Source organism: Mastacembelus armatus, chromosome 17, assembly GCF_900324485.2.
Source record: "Mastacembelus armatus chromosome 17, fMasArm1.2, whole genome shotgun sequence".
NCBI classification, from domain to species: Eukaryota; Metazoa; Chordata; class Actinopteri; order Synbranchiformes; family Mastacembelidae; genus Mastacembelus; species Mastacembelus armatus.
In genome coordinates this window covers 15757789-15779628 of record NC_046649.1, presented here as the reverse complement: position 1 = coordinate 15779628, position 21840 = coordinate 15757789, and the positions used below count along the sequence as shown (strand labels likewise).

General features: G+C 37.0%; 1 protein-coding gene across 1 annotated transcript; it reads left to right on the top strand.

Moving 5' to 3' along the window:
• Nucleotides 1-590: 590 nt before the first annotated feature.
• st18 (ST18 C2H2C-type zinc finger transcription factor) lies at nucleotides 591-20069 on the top strand. Its single transcript, XM_026313629.1, has 21 exons — nucleotides 591-691; nucleotides 3466-3517; nucleotides 4341-4371; nucleotides 4599-4786; nucleotides 8336-9016; nucleotides 9735-9869; nucleotides 10710-10800; nucleotides 10896-10988; nucleotides 11525-11733; nucleotides 11954-12153; nucleotides 14086-14331; nucleotides 15303-15412; nucleotides 16015-16077; nucleotides 16380-16448; nucleotides 16696-16758; nucleotides 17276-17356; nucleotides 18722-18943; nucleotides 19111-19199; nucleotides 19327-19430; nucleotides 19547-19693; nucleotides 19828-20069. The coding sequence occupies exons 2-21, from the start codon at nucleotides 3466-3468 to the stop codon at nucleotides 19966-19968; spliced, it is 3015 nt and encodes a 1004-aa protein (XP_026169414.1). The 5' UTR covers nucleotides 591-691; the 3' UTR covers nucleotides 19969-20069.
• Nucleotides 20070-21840: the final 1771 nt, after the last annotated feature.

The following is a 21840-nucleotide window of genomic DNA, read 5'->3' as shown; positions in this document are numbered from 1 at the left end:
TGAGAAGCACTATTTGTGTTGGACTTGGGGTGTGTGTGTGTGCTTGTGCATGGGCTGGGGGGAGGGTGCATAAATATGATTCAGCAGATGATGAACCAGCTCAAATAGTAGTGAGTCTTTTTTTCATATGCTAATGAAACTGAGTGAATAACCCTCACTCAATCCTCCCACCCCACTTCTTTTTTCCCCCCAGTTTTGTTTTTCCGGGGAAATGCTCTGTGAGCTATAATTAAGAAGACGTCGGTGTTTTTTTTTTCCAAAGCTAACAGAAATAAATAATTCCATAATAAGATCTGTGAAGTGAAGAGGCTTAATGTACTCATTGTGTTCATCCTTGTTTTCCCTCTTGGATGTTTTGTATTAATTAGAAGCAGGCAATTTGATCTCTGTCAAGCAATCAATTTGCACCATGTTCCTTATTCCATGTGAGGTGTTTTTACGCTTTTCCCACCTTATTCTCACTCTTCATGTCATTGTCCCAAGAATTTAAAAATGTAACAATGGATACATGCATTTTTTAACATTGATTTACAGTTTGCAAGCTAAAATTTAATGTTTTTGTGTTTTCATCATAGATAATGAATTACAAGATCACCTCCTGAGAGACAAGAAGTGTAAAAGCATTAACCAGGGTGGACAGTGTGGATCTAGCATCTTATCCTACAGAGCACTTGGAAAACTACAGTCAAAGGTAAATTATCTGATGCATGCGGGCTCAGGCAGAGATTCAGTTCTAAATCTGATATGAAAAATAAGTTTTGTTAGGGACAAAAAAGTCTCTGGGGATATAAGATTGCGTAACAATGTTTTGGATAAGCAGCGTGCTAAGTGGTGGAGTGTCACTGCTCCTTTGACCACAGTGATCACAAACTGAGATTGGTTTTTACTTATGTAGGGCTGTGGGTGGCTGGCAGAAAATGTACTCTTTAAAAGGCATTGCTGAGTCTGCCTTTTCTAAAGTGATGTCAGATTGTCTCAGCTGGATTTTTACCTGATAAAAGTTTCTTTGAAACCATAACAGAGGGTTTAGAGAGATATTTATTCTGCACTTCTTCATTATAGGCCTGTTAGGTTTAATGGACCATTACAGCACTCTAACAAAAACTAAAAGCAAGCATGCTATTTACTGTGATGGTTTACTTATCTTAAGTTAATTTTAAGTCTGTGTAAGTTGAATTTCAAACTGGAGTGACTGTCTAAGAGGTTTGGAAAGCACATTCAGAAATCTAAAACCTTCAGCAGTGATGTAAGGTGAACATGTTTCATAGTAATGCATGCAAAACACGGCTCTGCCAACAATAGCAATTATGCCTTTACAGCATTTAATATAAATAACACAGAATGAATGAATTCAGGGAATTCAGATCACAAGGAAAACGAAAATTTGAACGACATATATATTGTCGTGACACTTACACAACAAACCGTTTTTTCTAGGTAAGAAACCGAAAAAAGTGAACAGAATCAATGAAAAACTAATAGTACATTATCCTTAGGAAGGGTCTGCAAAATTATTATTATTTTATATTTACATTGTTTAGTAAGTTATTACATTTGGTATTAACCTGAAAAACGGCCACTGTTAAGTAAATTACTTTTAAATGACATTTAGCATTTGAAAGCATTATATAAATAGCTTTTAAATAAATTATTTGTAATGTAGATGTATGAAGACGTAAGAATATATGTGTTTGCAAATAAATATAATTTGTCCTATGAAGACACATTATATAATATTGTTATTGTGTTTTACTATAGTCTCAAATCCATTATTAATTGCTTAGAACTACAATATAATGTATACTACTACATGAAGCACATTATTAGTACTTTGCCATATATGGGGTTAAAGTTTAGTGTTACCATTGAATATCTATGTCCACATTCTTAATTTTATAATCCTGCAGATATATAACTCTATGTATGATGCAACGACCAGAACGAAAAGATAAATGATATAAAGTTGTTCTAAGCCAGACAGTGTAGGGTATGTCAAATAAAAGCTTTCATTTGACCCTGAATGTTTGTTCTGTTTTTGTAAACACTCAGCGTCACATGTTTGTCCATGTTGTTGCCATGCCAGGACTACCTGTTAGTACACCAAGGCCTTCCTTGTTATCTTGTTACTGGTCATTCTCTGTTTTGAGAATTAGATATAAAATCTGCTTTGTCAAAATCACTGCTAATGTTTTGTCATTTTTTTTTGACAGAAATAGACATGCGACTCTCTGTAAAAGCAGTGCTAACAAAAGAAAGATTTCAATTTGCTTGCCAGACTCAAACTTATATAATATCGTACACCACACACTGTAATAAAAGAGCAATACTCAGATGTACAATACCGCAGAAACCCCATTGAAACTAACTGTTTTTTAATTGGTTGCAAAGGCATAGGACTGACTACAAATTGAGGAATTGCAACATTACACATCTTAGCTGATTCCTGTAGCACTGACGTTTCTTTTTTCTTCTCTTATTATTGCACACATATTATTCTTGTTTAACAAAAAAAAAAATTGTATGAAAAAGTATAACAAGTTTAATGATACAAAACAGTTTTAAAAAAAATGTACATGAAAGGACTATGTCTAAAATGTCAAACAAATGAAAAAACACCTTGACAATAAATGCATATGAGTCAGTGGTGATATTTCAGTATACTGATAACATCATCTAAAACTTTGATTAATACCCATGTACAGTCTCGGGTTGAAACATGGAAGAGCCAACATTTTGCTTTTATAACAACAAAATCTATACAAAATGTTGAAACATGTCTATGTGGAAAAGTGTTACAAACTAATGAGGTACATTCATTTTTACAGAATGTAATCTATAGTGTTTGGGAGTTGTTTGTCTCAATAGGCTGTAGTAATCAAAAGTAATGAACCTATTATGAGCAGGACCTCTGAGGGCCCGGCGTGGCATTAAGAGTGTGGCACATAAAAGGTTTATTAAAGGAAATTAAGGTCCATCACTGCCACACCTGCTCCCCTATTATAAATGTATGACAGGTCAGTGCCTTCAATCACAACAGCAAACGAGAGAGAGGAGTCATGTTTCCCATTACCAGGGAAAAGTAACAGCATATCCTATGACTCACAGATTTCACTGGCCTGTGACCACTATACGCCACCATCAGCCTGGAATAATTATGTTTAATAGGTTTTATTTGGGACCCACAAGCAACAGCCAGCGAGAGTGGATGGATTTTAGCAACTATTTTTGTCTAAACACACACAGTGAGGTGCTGCCCATACTGTAATGTCATTATTTTGTGTCATTACAGTTTACCTGTGAAACTTTGCCCCCCAAACAGTATACTTTATGTGTTCGCATATTATTGTTGTGCAGCTTTTTGTGGTGTTGTTGTGCACATATGTAAGTAAAATTCATCGAAATAAATAAATACATTGAAATCTGCAGTTTAGTCACTCATTTGTCCATTCAATGTTTTATTTGCAGATGGATTCTGAAGGTGAAGAGCAAACCCTGAAAACATGTAACAGTAGCACAGGTGAGTACAGCTTTCAGTTTTAGTTTGCTTTTAACTACACACACGTGCATGCACACACAGGCAAATTCCACTTATCGCCATGGGTTAGGGGTATCAGTTCAACAATCCAACTTTATAACTGTCAATTTTATGTATTATCTTACTGGTCTGAAGAGCACTGCACTGCCATTTCATTATTCAGAGGGGAATAACTTCATTAAATTGGAACGCTGGCTCAAATTAGTTAAGGACTGTGTATATATTGTGTGATTGAAAACCTCTAGACTGGATATGTCATTATGCAAGTGTTCAGGGCCTCTGAGGCCCGCCTGCTCACGCTGGAGCTATTATTACATCTAGGGAAATTCATGAAAAGTGTTATTATTGGTTGTGCTTCATGGGAGTAGGGGTAGAACTTGTGAATGAGATTTATGCAGGCCTCTGGGAAAATTGATTTACCCTTTTAGATCATGTTGTCAACACTGTCAAAGGATGAGCTACTATTGGTTTCCCGGAGAATGAACAGACTGAATGGAAAGCTTTTCAGATCAATGAAGAGACCACTTCTCCATCCTTATGCTCATTATCTCCACTGGCATTGTAAAAGAGAATACAATCTATGGTAAAAGGCTGGATAAAGAAGTATTAACCCAGGTGATATCATCCCTAAAACATTATCTACAAAACAAATATTTACAGAACATTGTAAAATCTCCTCAGTGATAGCCCAAAAGTAGAGTGTCGCCTTGAACCTCTGATGAAGAATATATCAACAGATGCTGTGCTACTTTAGTGGAAATGTAAACGAGTTTTTATCTGCTCTTTCTCTGCCATTATTTCACAGGGCTGACTGACTGTATCCCTGAGACTAACAGGTAACATTTCATTATGTGACCGCATTTTATTTTCTTGTCTTTTCATCTTTACAAAAGAAAGTATTTTTCTTTCCAGATCATAGATGTGATTCAATAAGAGGCTTTTGAAATTTTAATGTATTAAAGAGTCTGTTTAAAAAGTTGAACCTTTAAAATGAGCCAACTGAGGTCCGCTGTTGACCCTGCAGTGCTTTTTGTCCGTTTCCCTCCCCCTCTAACCCCCCCAGCCCATATGGGTCCATGGCGAGGAAGAGGAGTGCTCAGGAAGGGGTGCAGGGCGCCCCCGTCAACAAGAGAAAGTCCCTACTGATGAAGCCCCGCCACTACAGCCCCAGTGAGGCATGTGAAGAGGAGAGCGAGGACCTGGCACCATCACAGGACAAAGAAGAGCTGAGGAACATTGACACTCCAGCAGGTAAACAGATGTCCTGTTGTTTTGTCTGTTTTGATGAACAATTGACGCTGAATTTTAAAATCCCATCTGTTGCATTCATATTTCCCTCCCTCTGCCATCAGCCAGCAGCCGCAGTCATTGTGCAGTGGAAGTGAAAGACTACACTGCTGGGTCCACATTAGTTGTGTCTCACGTCCACAAATTGAAGTTTTGACAGCTGATCTGCCATGATATTTTTGGCGTGGCTTTACCCTCTTTTGATGAGGCCAGATTTCAGACCCCTCATCTGTCCTTTTTCAATAGCCAGTCCAATCCCATTGAATCCATAGAATGAAAAACTGAATGGGGGAGTGCGTCAGTTCACTTTGATTTAAATTAAACTTCCTCCATTCTTTTATAAAGAATTTTTACTGAAGTTTCCTATTGTATAAAACAAATTGTCAACATTGCTTGGCTGATGTTCCAACGTTTCACTGTTTTATTTTTACAAAGATTTTTCTCAGGCACTGGAGCATTTCATCAACAGCAGTTAAAAATTGTTCATTTTCACTTATGCTGCTGTCCTTTTCAGGAGCAAAAATGTTTTCTTTTTTCCTAATGAATTGAATTTTGTGCATTTTGGCAACAATGCTCGTGGTGTACATGTGCATTCTCGCCCACTATAATCTGCACTGATTTGGTATATTTTTAACGATGTAACTAAGCAACAAACGTAATTGTCCCTTTCAAAAGCTTTTGTTAGGCCCTCTAACACAGTCTAATACATAATTAGGCATAATGTCTACAGCTCATTATAGTACACATGTGTGTAGTTAAATGGACCAGGAGAGTAGCTCACCGAATTGTGTGGATTCACTGGAAATGGAATTTATTTGTTTCCTGGGTTCATATTACATTACAATTATCTAAGTAATTCACTGTGCATCATCAGTTTTTCCTTTTGTTGTTGTGTATTCTAGATACTTTTTCTTTTTATCATTCAACATTGATTGACTGCTGTATATTTTTCCCTATTCAAACCTGATATTCAGTGAACTGTAGCTCTAAAACAAAACAAAATCCAGCCACACTAAAAAGTCTGGAGTGTCAAATGAACACGGATATTGATAAACATATTCAAAACATATTTTGCTGTTATTGTTAGATTTTGGGGCTATTTTCTGTGAAAAAGCAAAAATTGGAAAAGTGGACTGGAGGCATTAAGAATTTTTGCAGTGGGAAGCTGGTCATATCTGCATTTTAACAAAAAGGGAGAAAAATAAGCCTCTCGTTTGGTCGAGCCACACTGCGTTCAACTCTAGCCAACTGCAGCCCTGCTGCAGAGTGCTGGTAATGGCTATTCTGGAGTACAAACTGTTCACCTGTTCCAACACACAAACCACCGTAGGGATCCAAGTTTTTTTCCTCCATCTCTTTCCTTTTTTCACTGCACTTCTGTGTATGTGTGTGTATGTGTGTCTGTGCTTGTCTGACTGTATGCGGCTGTGTCAGGCCTGGGAGTCCATCTGGATGAAAAACAAAACCCTTGTTGCTTGCCTCATAAATGTAAATACATGTAACTGGCTTTAATTTTTCATTCAACAGGGTTTGTCTTTAGACACCTCTTCAAATATTTTTCACAGCAGGGAACAGATAGTAACACATTGTGTTTTTCCCTAAGCAAAATGACTATAAAACCATACATGTCAAATTCCACTGCTAACAATAATGCACAAACTCATATATAACACAAGCCAAGCAACTTTTTCTTTTTTTTTTTTTTTTTTTTTTGTTAGTGCTTCATAATTTCTGTCCTATTTTAAAGCTCTTTTGGAGAGGATTACATGTTTGTTGTGCTCCCATTAATAAGTGGTAGCTGTCTGAAAAAGCCAGTGTGTGATCTGATTCTCACAATCCATCTCTATCTATCTTATCAACCTATTGAATCCTACTTTTGATTTGGTCTTTGCTGTCTGGCCACTTAAGAGGATATAAACCTACAGCCCAGCCTACTGAAACTAAAAAACCTTACAGCCCAAAGAGCCTTAATCGAGCATAAGTTTGACTGGTTTTGGAGGATCAAGAGGAGATTTTGTTGAATCAATCCAGATGATAGCTTTCCATTGTTAATCACTGACCATGACTTAATATAATCAGCGGTGTTAATAAAGTGTTGTTTCTGATGCATTTTGAGGGATAACTCTAACCCTCTTTGTGTGCCTTACCAGCCAGACTTTTAAGGTTTCTTTTGAGGTTTCACGCAATCTTATGGCTTTCTACACATATGACCAGGATTTCTGGATTGAATTTAAAAGATAGCAGCACGGAAGTCAATTTAAATTGAATAATTCCAAGGATTCAGAGGGTATACAAAATTTGAGTGTAAAATTCATGAATATAATTAATCGGCAATAAGGGTACTGACATATTTCATATATGTCACATACCCACAAGAATTCAAAAAAGCCTAAGAATAAAAATATTATTGTCTACAACAAACTATATTCTATATTATTCTGCAGCATCCTGTTTTCTTCTTTCTTCTTCTTTTAGTTTTTAAAAATATTTTATAGTCATATTGCATAATGTCAACATTTCAACATTATAAAACAATATCTTTTAATTTATACAACTGTTTCAGTCAACTGTACTCTTAATACCTGATCATTTGTATTTTCATTTCAGCTTTAAACAGTTTGACAACCCCTTATTCTCCACATAAAGCTATAGAAGCTTTTAAGAAACTGGGTAAATAAAAAAATCCATAAAAATGAATTTCACAGGTATTTTTGCAGCTATTTTGTGTCATGCTCACTAAGCAAACTACTCATTTATGTGGTAACTGCTGGCTCTTGCCTTTCTCTGCTTTCATGGAACAAATATTACTGTCAGTTTTTTGACTGTGGTGTATGACTGGCTTCTCCTGAACAACGTTCTGTCACAGAGGCAGCAGCAGCTGACAGAGATTTCTCTCTTGTATTTGCATGTTTGTGCTTTCCTCCAGCTGCGTTTTCAGGAATCCTCTTCACTTCCCTTGTTTTCATCCGAGGAAGAAACAATTATGTGTTTTAAAACCAGTTTTGTGCGCAGATGACAACATGTTGCTGCTTAGCTTGCACTTGAAGATACACATAACTAATTAAAAAACTGATGTTCACTCTCCAACACACTGTAAATCCCCCATAATCTTGTCCTAAATCTATTTCCCCAAATTGGAAACACAGAGAAAGAAGAAAACAATTGTGTTCTTCATCTCTAGGTTTCATGTTTAACTAGCAGAAAGAAGAGTCATATATGTTATCTAAAATACTTGAGGAATTGCTTGGAATCCTTGCATCCTTATGATTATCATTTCTATTGCAGCATGTGTTCTTCTAAATCCTCTAGATGGTTATAAAAACATGTTTTTCTCAAGATATTCATAGAAAAGTAACACAAAATCTAAAACCTTAAAAGGATTTGGAGAAGATTACCAAGGACATTCAATTCTTATCCTGTGTGACTGAGGGACACAAAAGAATATGCCTGACCTTAAAACACTTGAAGTCACAGAGAATAATATGTGTTTTGTTGTTGTTTTTTTTTTTTTAGATGGAAACTTAAATGGAATCAATGAAGTAGCAGCAAAGTCCAACGATTCTCGCGGATGGTCAGAAGTGACACCTGATGGCTCTCCCCACTGTGAGCCAGACACATCTGAACCTCTGATGGATGAAGATGAGGATCTCCTTAATAATGAAGAGGAAGACCAAAGCCAAGACAGGATGAGTGGTGCATCATCGCCACAGAGTCCCTATGAAGACATGAGAGAACCTGAGTGGGAGCCTTTGTCTCTGTCTGCCAAGGTAAATGGCTCAGTCTGCAGTCCCTCCGAAGCCTCTGAAGACCTTTCAGGCAGGAATGGCCACATTAAAGAAGAGCCTCACTTGGAACTAGGTGGCCCACTAAGAGCAAGTATTTTTCAAGCTGAGCCTTTAAGATACAGGCCAGTCCCCACAGAGGAGGACAGCGAGGGGGAGGCAGACATGGAGAGGCCACCTCGACTGGACGGTTGGACTCTGGGCCTTCACGAGAGAGGCCTTGAAATGAGTCGAGGAAGGGTGAACCTGAGCCTGTTGGAGCAGGCCATAGCTCTGCAGACAGAGCAAAGACAGGTCCTACACCACGCTTACAGGGAGATGGACCGATTCCTTATGGAACAGATGACCAGTGAGAGGCGACACCATAGGATGATGGAGATGGAGAGCAGACTCAACTATCATGGAGGAAAAGGTAACTACAGTACAGAGAGGAACCTGTAGTGTAAAATAAGGTCCAGCTAAAAATAAGCACTCATAAGAACACTGACCGATCAGTGTTCTGATGTTGATGGGAACAGTGTTCACATATGTACCTCCATCCAGTGTAAATCAGATAGACCACTTGTGATTTCAATGATTTGGGTGCTGAAAAAACATTACAAGGAATAAAAGAAGCATACATGGGAGGGGGATCAGAGGGAGGAAATCCTCTTAAGTACTAAAAACATTTTGGCAACAAGTGAAGTAATAAATAAACAGACTAAAATAAAGAAGAACAAAATTTTCTGATGGAATTGCTACTACTCAGAATATTGGATTTTGATAGGAATCAACAGGATATTTAACCATGACCATAAGTCTTAAATCCTCCTAAAGTACATCTCATGTTTCCCTGTGATTCTTCAAATGACTGTGGCTAAATGTGTAATCCTAGATGTAATCTTTCGATGGATGGGCATTAAGAAGTGAATGCTCTGTGCTGAACTGCAGCCTTAAATAAAATGACAGATTAATAGATGCATTCTGTGGGAAAAAAAAGTGCCTGGCTTTGCATGATATTCAATCTGTTAACCTATGTCCAATTAGTATACAGGACAAATGAACAATAGAATAGATACAGTATATTTATGCAGTACTACCGTGGTTGTTTCATATTTATTTATGGTGAAATCTTATTTTACTGTCTACAGATTCTCCAAGGACAGATAAGAAGGATATAAAATGTCCAACTCCTGGCTGCGATGGGACTGGTCATGTGACCGGCCTGTACCCACATCACAGGAGTTTGTCTGGGTGTCCGCATAAAGTCCGTGTTCCTCCCGAGAGTAAGTCGCACAACCAGTTCTGTGTATACATACAATATACTGAATGACTTATACTTAAACTGCCAGTTTTAGTATTTACAATCAGACACTGGAATTGAAATCCTCTTTGCACAAACGCAAAGACAAGAAAGACCTGCTTATACATTTAGTCCAATTCAAAAATGTCTGAAACTTTTCACATAAACTTAAAGGATTTTTTTCTCCTCTCTGTCTTTCCCGTTATGTGTGACTGTTGAATTCTCTTTTTTTCCCCTCGCATTGGTGATTGTTAAGTCATTTCAATATAACTCAACAAACATTCAACATTAAACAGTAATGTTACAAAAGGAACAGAAAAAGTAATTAACTTTTTCAAAAAAGCGCATGCTCTTAGACTGGAGGCAGTATTTGCAAATCAAAGGGCTAGCTAACGCAGTATTCAAAAATAAATAGCCAACTCCAACAAACTAATTGGAGAAAAGAAGTTTCTAAGGATACAGAGCGGACCTTTAACGACGCATTTGTTTTGAAGAATATAATCAGCTGTCTTGTTACGCTCCTCTTTGCACTAAGCTATTTACATTTCAGCCACATTACAGCAATCCTCACAATGAAAAAGTCTTTTACTCTTTTCTCCTGGTTCTGTCTCTGTAGGATCTTTGCTCTATAGGTTCTAATATACCAACCAGTTGCATAAATCATTTAATAATTGAAAATCTATCAAACCTATGTTTTATGTCCAGAATTCTAGTAAAAAAATATGTATTTACCATGCTACAATCTTCCACCATGACTGTGTCTCAGATGTTAAATAATTGTAGATGTGTTTCTCTTACTAAGCATATCTCTTCATCCCCTCAGTCCTGGCCATGCATGAGAACGTCCTCAAGTGCCCTACACCTGGGTGCACAGGAAGAGGCCATGTCAACAGCAACCGTAGCACCCACCGGAGGTACGTCCACAGGAGAAAGCCATTAGAAAATCTGTACTGTGTGCATAGATGAGTTACAGATTTAGGCTAATGTGTTTGATTTCCTCCCCAACCAGTCTCTCAGGCTGCCCCATCGCTGCGGCAGTGAAAGTCTCCAAACCTCAGGATGAGAGCCTGAAATGCAGACAAACACCTGACCGCTCACCGAGGTATAATGCCAGATAACATTAGGGATTTTCACTGCTCTCAGTGTAGTCACATATGCAGGAAAATAATTACAACAAGCATCCAGAAAACATATTCAGCTCTGTAGTGGACTGAAGTTGTAAAAAACCTGACTGAGGTTATGCAAAAAAGTGATAAACACTATTATTGTTGAGAGGTTGGGATATTTTTATTCACTCATCCCAGCAGAATGCGCAGACTATTTTGAGCTTTCCAAGCAGACATAAGCAATGGTTGCGGTCCTGTGAGTTCCTCTCTATTAGAGATGATAAAAGAGCAGAACTCTTTGTTCCCTGTGGATATATCATGGGCAGGATGCCCGCCACTACTATATTAATTAGTCTGGCAACCTGGCTGTGGATCTACAACACACATCAGATCCCAGACACTATGTGTACAAAAGCACTGGCACCCCTGAATGTTTAAAACAATGTCTACAGTCAACTGCTAAATATAAAGCTGCCAGACATTTTATTTCACAATTTACACAATATAATAAACTTTTTTTTTCTCATTGTAGAGCTATTGGATTGATAAAGAAGTTTGAGATGAACCAGTTGAACTACAGGCTCTCTCATCCAGTAGCAGCCTTGCAAACGAGCCTTACAAAAGACATGGACAAGTACAGCAGAATCCGCTTTGATTACGCCAGCTTTGATGCACAGGTCTTCGGCAAACAGCCTCTGATGGGAACCAATCAGGACCAGGAAATGTCACATTTCCCAGATTGTGAGTTTTATATTAATATTTTTTTTTTGCCACACAAAATTAATCATATCATGTTGTGAATAAATGTGACAAACTAATTTTTTGTCATGCGTGTGTTAAGTATAATGACTTTGTGCCAGTCACAAAATTAAAAAGAATCTACATCCATATATCATGTCTGGGTGGAACACCTAGTGTCTGACTAACCAAATTTTAAAATTTAAATTCATCTGTCTTTTAGCACCTCAGCAGTATCCTGGCTTCCTTGGTGCGCCAGGTGGCCGTTTGCCCACCTCTGGTCAGCACAGCCCACCAAGTCAATTTAAAAAAGAAGATGGTCTCCAAGCCGCAGCAGCAACCACCGCCATTCTTAACCTCTCCACTCGCTACCGGAAGAACATGGAGGCTGTCGCCGACCGGCCCTTGGCAACCTCCACAAAGGTAATCAAATTAGACCACTTGGAAAGGTATTTAATGTGGTCATTTTAAAGGAACTCTGATTTGTGTATAAAAAGGGAAGACATCAAAAGACAGAATTTGGCAAAGGGAGCATGGCTCTCTGGTGGCAAAAAAACAAGGAGGTTTCCACTCCATAAAGCTTTAATGTACACAAATGAAAATTTGTGTAATCACATCAAAAGAAGAAATACAATCAGCCTTCTTTCCCAATTACAACTCTTCCTCTATTTTTAATGAAACATGTGGTATTGTATTTAGTTTCGACATCAGCTGGCATGTAAAAACCCTGAACTGTTGTCTGAAAATGCATCTTGCCCGCTGCAGATGGCAGAGGATATTTTGCTTAGTTATATGATCCAGCATAGGCTGTGTGTCTACACCAGATAGTCTTTAAAAGCATTTTAGCGGATTAAGCCAGTCAGCTAAAGGAGTTAACATCTGAAAAGTTTAATTCACACAAAATCCAAACTCTTCTCAGAAATGTGTGCAGATCCAAATTCTCTTCTGCTTCTCCAACGCAGCATTGTCTTCAACTTTTTCCAAACTGACTCCATGATTAATATTGATCACATTCTGTGGGTTACATACGTGCACAATGTACTGAAGATGATTCAAGGTTTCCACACCTACACAGCACAGATTCTTGTCTCCCAGCTTGTTGAGCTGAGAATGTGGCCCTGTACCAGGTACCAGCCCACTGAATGAATAAAACAGTGTTAGCAAGTTAATCATCTGTTCTCATTTACAGCTTAGTTGTCTTGGAGAGACATACAAAATAAAGAACAGCTTTCAAGTCTGAAAAAAGGGGCCATATTTAGAGTGTTATATGTCGTTGGATGCTTTAACTTATCTGCATATGTATAGGACACATTGAAAATATCACACACAAAAAAGGCATGTTTCATGCTTTAAAGGATAGCCTTTAAAGCATAAAGACAAGCTGATTTTAGTTATTTAACAGTACTTGATGTTTATATTTTATCATTAAATAAGAAACAAGAAAAGCAAGAACAAAAAAAATTCCTTGGTTTTAGTTTTCATGTAGTTTTAAACATACAATAAAAAATCAAAATAAATCACAAAAGTCCTTCACTTTTAAACTAGTGTTATTTTGATTAGGTACACACATCATCAAACGCCTGGATAATTAAAGTGGACAGTCACATCCAGTGTTCATGAAAATTATCCCCTTTAATTAATTTGAAAGGCTTCCCTTTGTTGCAAAAAAATAATGATGTATAGGGTTTAGAGGAACATATGCGTTGAATAATTGGTTCCATTTATGGAAAAGGATTCCAGCATTTAATGAGGTAAAACTTTTAATACCATCAAACAGCCATAAGTCATCATGCTATTGCATTTCAGCGTAAAAACGACAAACACATCTGTCAGCGGGGAAACTTATGCCACATTAAGCTTTTTAATTTTTTGCTATAATAATGATGACCCCCCCCCCCTGCAGCACCCAGCTGCCATCTTGGTTGTGTGTCCTAGAAAACAGATGACACAGCTGTCACTGAAAAACTACACACCAGTGATTATTTTTTTGTGTTCAGCAGAATTAACGCTGGCTTAGTTTGGTACTTTGTCTCGTGTGAGATAACCACTGTATGTATTATTTAAATACATTGTTTGTTTGCTCTTCATTTCAAGTTGTTTTTCATGTTTACAGAGGCAATGTTGTTGGGTTCAAGTTTACCATATCACTGCAGTCACATTAATGAGGCATCATACTGTTTAATTTACATTCCTTATAGTGTAATTAGAAAATAGCTTCTATGTTCATCCTTTGATTCATTTGTTTTTATACACTGGCATGCATGACAGCGATTTTGCAGACACTTTATTTATTGTACTGTTGTGCAACATGTTATAACATCCATTAATTAATTAAAGTAAACTTTTTGCCTTTAGGACATGCTTATAGAAGTAGATGAAAATGGCACTCTAGATTTGAGCATGAAAAAATGTAAGGAAAACACAAAAGCCCTGACGAAGACACCTTCAGATGACCCTCTGTGTCCTCCTGAGTCCACTATGGCCAAGGGCGGGAGCGTGCTCATCAGCCCCGCCTTCTACCAGCCGCTGTGTGAGAGAGACAGCTGGGAGAGCCCCATCCCTGTCAACTTCAGCAAAGCACATGTTTTACAGGACAAAGAGGTAAAACAAAAAAAAAAAAAAGACAAACAGCTGACACTGGGCAGGAGAAATGTGATTGTTGAAGGATGAGAATTTGAGCATCAAAACAGTGTCTGGTCACTACAAAGGAATTTTCAGTAATACAGAGTCTAAGTTAAATAATAAGTCAGGCAGCACAGTAATAAATCAAAAGTAAAAGACTAAGCTGCAGAATGAAAAACAGTTTTCACTGGTAAATAGAAAGTTTTAAATAAACTGGGGTCATGAAGTTTCCCAACACCAGCTTCTCTGAACTTCTGTAAAATGCTCAAATCATTTCAATTTGGAATATTCTGTTTATTCATTTAGCTGTAGAAATGCCCTCTCTGCATCATTAAATACATCTACACTTTAGCTAAAATGATAACCTCAGACACCTCTCCCTATATTTCAATTGTTAATACTGATTTAGAAGAATTCTTTAAGCATTTACTGAATTGAAATAAAAAGTTACCATTTTATAAATTATTTTTTTCGACATATTAACAATTAAAAATTAAATCATGTTGGACGAATAGTCAATCCACCTTTTATTTGTTTAATTTGTTGATCAAAAAAGTAGTCAAATTAAAAGCATGCTATAGTAGAGTACTCCAAAAAGTCCAAAAAAACAGGAATCATGTCCCCGTGTTACAAAACTGTCCAAATCTCTAAAACAAAGTGCAGATGTTCTCAGCGTTAGTGATGGCTGTGCTAGGACTGTAACATACTTGGTGAGAATATGTATGAGAAAAACGAAATCTCCGAATGACTTAATGTACAGGTTCTATAGTGTGAGTACCCTTAAGCATAATCTCTTTGCCTTGCACTACCCCCAGCCTTGTATTTTAAGAGCATTATACAGGGCTTTTCATTAATTATTCACTTTCAGGTCATTACAGAGAGAGACAGATTACAGAGGTTTGATATTTTGGACAGCTAAGGCCATGTTTTTATCTTTTGTTTCTCATCAGGAGGATTATGATCAGGTCTCCTCTGACGACCAACACTATCAAGGAGACAGTAGCATGATAAGCCCCAAAACCAAGCTGCTATTACGAGATTCAAAGAAAGAGCTTTTGAGGTATGTTATGTTAAACACTCAAACATCTTGAGACCTCTTGATTCAGTCAGCTGTGCATAGCGTGAGCTTCCCTTTTAGTTGGCAGATGGTCAATATTAATATTAAAAAGTGCAACTCCAAGCTGTACCTTTGTTGAAATAGGGCAGTTTGATGTAAGTGAGTCAAAACACGCAAATGAAACTCACTGTGTTACATATGACTGTAACTGGTATGTCTGCAGGTTCATGTGGAGAAGAAATGTATCTGTTTGAAAGTGAGTTTTCTCCCTACATGTCAAGCTTACAACTCTCAATTCTTGTAGTTAGAGTGCATGCTCTGCTGGGTCTCCTCTTGAGAATTACACCACAAGAAAAGTAGGCTCCTGTAGTTTCCACAGCACAGCACCCCCTCCAGTTCCCTCAGTGACATTCAGAGACATTTGTAAACTGAATTTGAACAATAAAATAATATTTTTCTACTAAACTTCCTGCTGTACTAACTCTTTTTTCTCTTTAATGCCCATGGAAAGGTTGTCACTGTAAAAGAAAGATTCAGCTGAAGCTTGGCAAAGTCGGTGGGAAGCAGAGTAATCTGTGTATTAAATGCTTTGTGCTCTCCTGCAGCTGTCCGACCCCAGGCTGTGACGGCAGTGGCCATGTGACGGGGAATTATGCATCACATCGGAGGTACCGTAATTAATTGCACTCTCATTAGCACCAGCTAGCAGATATATATAGACAAAGGGAAACAATGCTGATTGTTTAATTGTTTTGATTATTACAGTTGAAAACTTGTCACCAGCTTGTACAATTAGATTTCACTTTTGTCACATTGCTGACAGGAAACGGCTTTTTCCTGAGGAGGAAGTGCATTGTGTTTTTCAAAAAATTTTGCTTAAATATGCATTGAGACATTGTATTAAGATTATTTAATTCAACTGTGATCAAAGAGTGCGTTAAAATGACTGTTAGCTCTTTATCCTCTCTAGTGTGTCTGGATGTCCCCTGGCTGACAAAACACTCAAATCACTGATGGCAGCCAACTCTCAGGAACTAAAGTATGTGTTTTGAAAACTGTTATTCTTGCTAAAGGATTTTACACATTAAACTAGGCAGCTTGTTTTTGCCTCAGCTTAGGTCAACACTTTCCTTTCCTTTCCTACTAGACATTATGCACAATTTTTATGTCCAAATGCAGTTGTTTGATATTTGTACTACCTTTCTGCATATTACCATGAATCCACTGCTTTTCTCGCAGTTTTTTGCTGTAAAAAGCACCTGGTCTCTGTGTCTCTCAACCTGCAGGTGCCCAACACCTGGTTGTGATGGATCTGGACATGTGACTGGGAACTATGCTTCACACAGAAGGTAACAGAGAAAAATCATTGCAACTGAGCATGAAATACATTTGTCAGATGCATGACATTCAAACAGATGGTGAAAGTCTGACTTAATGCTGCAAACATGCTGCACTTTTAGAGTTCTTGTTTTTATCGATTTTGTTGGCTCCCTATTCATCTATCTGTGATTTATTTATTATTTTAATATCCAAATTATACACAACTTTAAATCTGTCTGTTTAATATATCAGTGCACTATCACACAATTAGTGGTTTTTGTATTTCACATCTTCTGATTTGCAACAATTTCGTTTTTTTCCCTTTCAGACAAAAAATCCTTTGTTTAAAGGCCACATCTATATGTCTACGCATTTATTATTCACTGTAGTATAACTTTACAATAAAGGAGCATGTTTTTTATAATTTAACCTTTAACTGATTTGAATTTCTAAATTTTGAGTTGTGTAAATATGAACCACCACAGTCCTGTCAGCAGTCTGCAGATTACCTTCATGTTAACTCATACTGTTTCCACTCACTTCCAGCTTGTCAGGATGTCCACGTGCCAGAAAAGGAGGTTTGAAGCTCACACCAAACAAGGATGACAAAGATGAGCAAGAGCTTAAGTAAGAGATTTTTTTCTCATCCCATTCTGTCATGTTTTTTTGTTTAAAAAATTAAACATTGTGAAAATGTGTCATGCTTTTGTGCCTGGGGCATTTTACCTGTAGGCCATTAAGTTAAACAAAGAAAATAATACTTCTCTTGTTGTAACATCAGTGAATTATTTTTTAAGGATTAGCAGTGTGTTTTGTGGGATTTTTTTCAGGATCATTTGTGTTTTTCCTATTTTCTGAATGGAATCTGGCTTATCATTCTTCACTGAGTGCTTTCTTCATAATTATTGTATATTAAGAAAATGTTGAATTGCTCACTCCGATGGCTGTGCACTGGTTTGCAGCTTAAACAATGTTGTCTGTGAAAGTGTTACTGACAAAAAAAAAATAATGTAATTGATTTTCAGTTTAAATCCAAAGTCAGATATATGAGCTTTTGTTTACTTATACATCTGTACACTGATTTTTTTCTTTTTAATTACTAATGCAAGGGCATGAGCTTAGGAATTACACTGGAATAGATCTGATAAACATTAAGAGAGAAAGGGAGAGAGACAGGGGGAGGGTAGCAAATGTCCCTAGATTATTGTAAATAGTGGGCCATATGGCATGCCTCCATTGTCCTGGTGCCTTACATCAAGCTACCTACCTGTGGTAGATGTAAGTAATGGGACTGGTGTTGTTTTGTCCTCTAAGTGCTACTGTGCTCAAACAGTAACAAAATGCTGAAACAGGCTTTTTGCAGCAGCACTCCAAAGCATGTGCGCCATTTGTATCATCTCAGGTGACCTTTCACCTTTATCAATAAGGGAAAGGGTTAGCCACCTCCAAATTACATTCTTTCGCATGAGGGGATACATGACAATTATCTGTAATTCATGTCACTCCATTACTGACCTGCAAAAAACAGGCCTAAAATGCAACTGACAAACTCTTAATGAAATTCAGCGTTTTTCAAGCACAAATATCAGTCATCTCAAAATGTAGGCACTAAACAGAGCATTTGTTCTAACTAAAGTTTTAGTGGATTAGTAACTTGCAGTTAATGCGATTATTTGAGTCCATTTCTAGTTTTGGCGACTTTATTTTTAATCAGCATTTGGCTGGATTAATCAACTTAATGGTTAACAAATCTTCCGGTCTAGTTATTAAAAGAGAGATTTTTTTAAATGATCTCAGGGAATGATTTAGTTTCAGTATTTTTAAAACATTTTTTTGAGTTTAACAATAAAATACTTGTTTTTGTGCTGTAATATGTTTTTGTTGAGTGTGTAGAAATGATATTAAGTGCAAGTTAGTCATATTTCCCCTGTGTGAATCACTAGTGTGTACAGGTTTACAACATGTACAACCCTTTGTTTGTCTTTCTGGTAGGTGTCCAGTAATTGGATGTGACGGACAGGGCCATATATCGGGAAAATACACATCCCACCGCAGTGCAGGCAGTTGTCCACTTGCTGCCAAAAGACAGAAGGAGTCGTCCATCAATGGGCTGCCCTTTGCCTGGAAGGCCAATAAACAGGAACTGCCCCATTGTCCCTTGCCTGGCTGCAATGGCCTTGGACATGCCAATAATGTGTTTGCCACTCACAGAAGGTGAGGTTGCCTGTCCTCCATTTTATCTTTAAACAATACTCCTGGTCGACATGTTGCATTCTTACTGTACAATGGCACATTTTTGCTCTCATTCCCATTCTCTCTTGATGCTCAACTTTTGTGATTTCCTCTCACCTAAAATTGTCATTTATGACCTACTGAACCAGCTTGTCGGGCTGCCCACTGAACGCACAGAGTATCAAGAAAAAGCATTCTGAAGAAGAGATGATGACTATTAAACTGAAAGCCAGCAGTGGTAAGCTACTCTGACAGGATGTGTGGTGTGAAACCACTCAAGGATTTTGCAGATACATATATCTCATCCAAAATTAGCAGTAGTTTCAGTTTGACTGTGATAAATAAGATGATTTCCTTTAACGCAGGTGTTGAAAACAAAGAAGACATTCAACATTTGGATCATGAAATAAAAGAACTGAATGAATCCAACATGAAAATGGAAGCAGACATGATGCAACTCCAAACCCAGGTAAGTATTTACTCTCACAAGTTCATTTTAACGTCATCAGCTTGAGATCATTGCTCACTTAATTTAATGAGGTTCTTTTTCTTTTTTCCACCCTTTTCTATTTTTGTACCCGAAAGCAGATCTCGTCTATGGAATGTAACCTGAAGACAATTGAAGAGGAGAACAAGATGATCGAACAGCACAATGACAGCCTTCTGAAAGAGCTTGCTCGCCTTAGCCAAGCTCTCATTAACAGTCTAACAGACATTCAGCTGCCTCAAATGGTACAGTAAGCCTTGACCACAGACTCCACTACAACTCATTATATCTAACCTGTCCTGGAAGAAATCTCATTTTCTATAAATTGTCATTTCTGCTGTGCTGTTTTCACTAATAGTCAAACATGTTTTTGTTGCAGGGACCCATCAGTGAGCATAATTTTGAAGCCTATGTGAACACATTAACTGATATGTACAACAACTCGGAGCATGAATACTCTCCAGAGTGCAAGGCCCTCTTGGATAATATCAAACAGGCTATTAAGGGCATCCATGTTTAAGCTGTAGAGCTACCAAGAGGTTTCTTTGACTTGAGATAATGGCACTAGATAGCTCTATTTTACTGAAGAGTGCTGGCTTGGATGCATGTATAAGACAAGGCTTTTGGAAATGTGTTTGGCATTTCCCAGTAAATACACTGCACTGAGAAAATTACCAGCCAGATTTGTAATGCTTTTACTGTTTCTGCATTCACTTGATATGTTTATCCTGGTGAGATTTTTACCCCTCTTGCACTTAATTATTTTGTATGGTTTGCTTGATTTTAATCTGTATGTGTTCATGTCATTCTTATATTATCGCTATTTATTATATTTGTTCATCAATGTATTTATTTCCTTGATTTTTATTTATTTCTACAATTGTAAATGCTGAATATTTGAGAAATCTGTTTGACTTTCTGCACATTGTAAATTACATAGAAGCACATTCCAATTTCATGGCATACTTTCGCCATCTAGTGTTGAAAAACTTATATTATTATTATTAGACCATAAGTCAGCTACCCTTCAGAGTTAAACTCTACCAAAACAACTAAGCATCACTATTTTTCAGCATTGCTTTTGCTTTTTCTTTACTAGAAACTGAATGTATGGTAAGAAAAAGTGAACACTGAGATCAAAAACATGCAATGCAACTGTACTGTACCTTTTTCTTCTCCACCAATAACAGCTGAATGCAACCAGGAGGTGACACTGAGCGAAAATGCAACATCATTGAACTGAATGTCAGATTCTGCTTTGCATAGAGTGCCACAAGAAGAGTGCAACAAAAATCAAAAATCCACTTTCTCAAGATGTCTTTCTTTTTTTAAATATAGATATTAAACTGCCTTTTGTGCACACACTTTGGAGTGTGCATATAGTATGTGCCTAAATGTATATGAATCCATAAAAATATATGAGTACTATGTTTGTGGTAGGACAGTATTATGTGGATGGTGTCTAATTTATTATACAGTACAATTATTTTCATAGACGGAAATGTTCCTGATGACTGTTTAAATACCATTGTCTCAGTAGCTGTAATCTCAGAGTCAGGTTTTGAAATATCATGACTTGAGATTGAAAAGTCTGGTGTTCATTTTAACTTTTGCTAGCATGGAGATGGGAAAAAGAAAGGAGTGAGCTAAAAAAAAACATACTCCTGTTTTATCCTTAAACTGCTTACAAGCCTTAACATCTCAACCAGTCTTACAGTTTAAATATTCTTGTAATGCTTGGGGCAGATTTGAATAGTAGCTATTTTAAAACCGAGCTGACTACCACTACATCTCACGTTTCAGTTTCAATCATTAAATGCAAAAAGGGAAAAAAATTAAAACATAAACAAATGATTGTCGTTAGCTAATCAGTTGTTTTTTGTTGTGTTATTTTTGTTATTTTGTTTTTGCGTCAATTGCACTTTTGTATTTTTAGTTTGCCATACTGCCCTTGACTTTGACAAAAAGCAGGAAATGGGACACTAGTCGTATCATTGTATTATACTACTCAGTTTTACACAAGGTCAATCCCGAAAGGAAAAAAAAAAAAAACCCACAGTAATTCATTTGAGCAATACATTTTTTCATTTGTGCAAAAGGAAGTCAAAGTGAGGTAGCCTAGGACATTTTGAAAGTGAAAAAATGCAACAGCAAAAGAGCCAAATTACAGAAAAATAAGACCCTATTTTATCTAAATACTCAATATGTTTTAAAGAATTTTAATCTTTTAAAAATTGAATCACATTCTTTAAACCTAACAATCCTTTATTTATAATTTCTTATATTTAATTCCTATACCACACATTGTTTGCTCAGGAAGTTTTGTGAATAATATTTATTTTTTCCCTGTTAGTATTTGATGTTTTGTAATGTGAAATGATTTTTTGTGGAA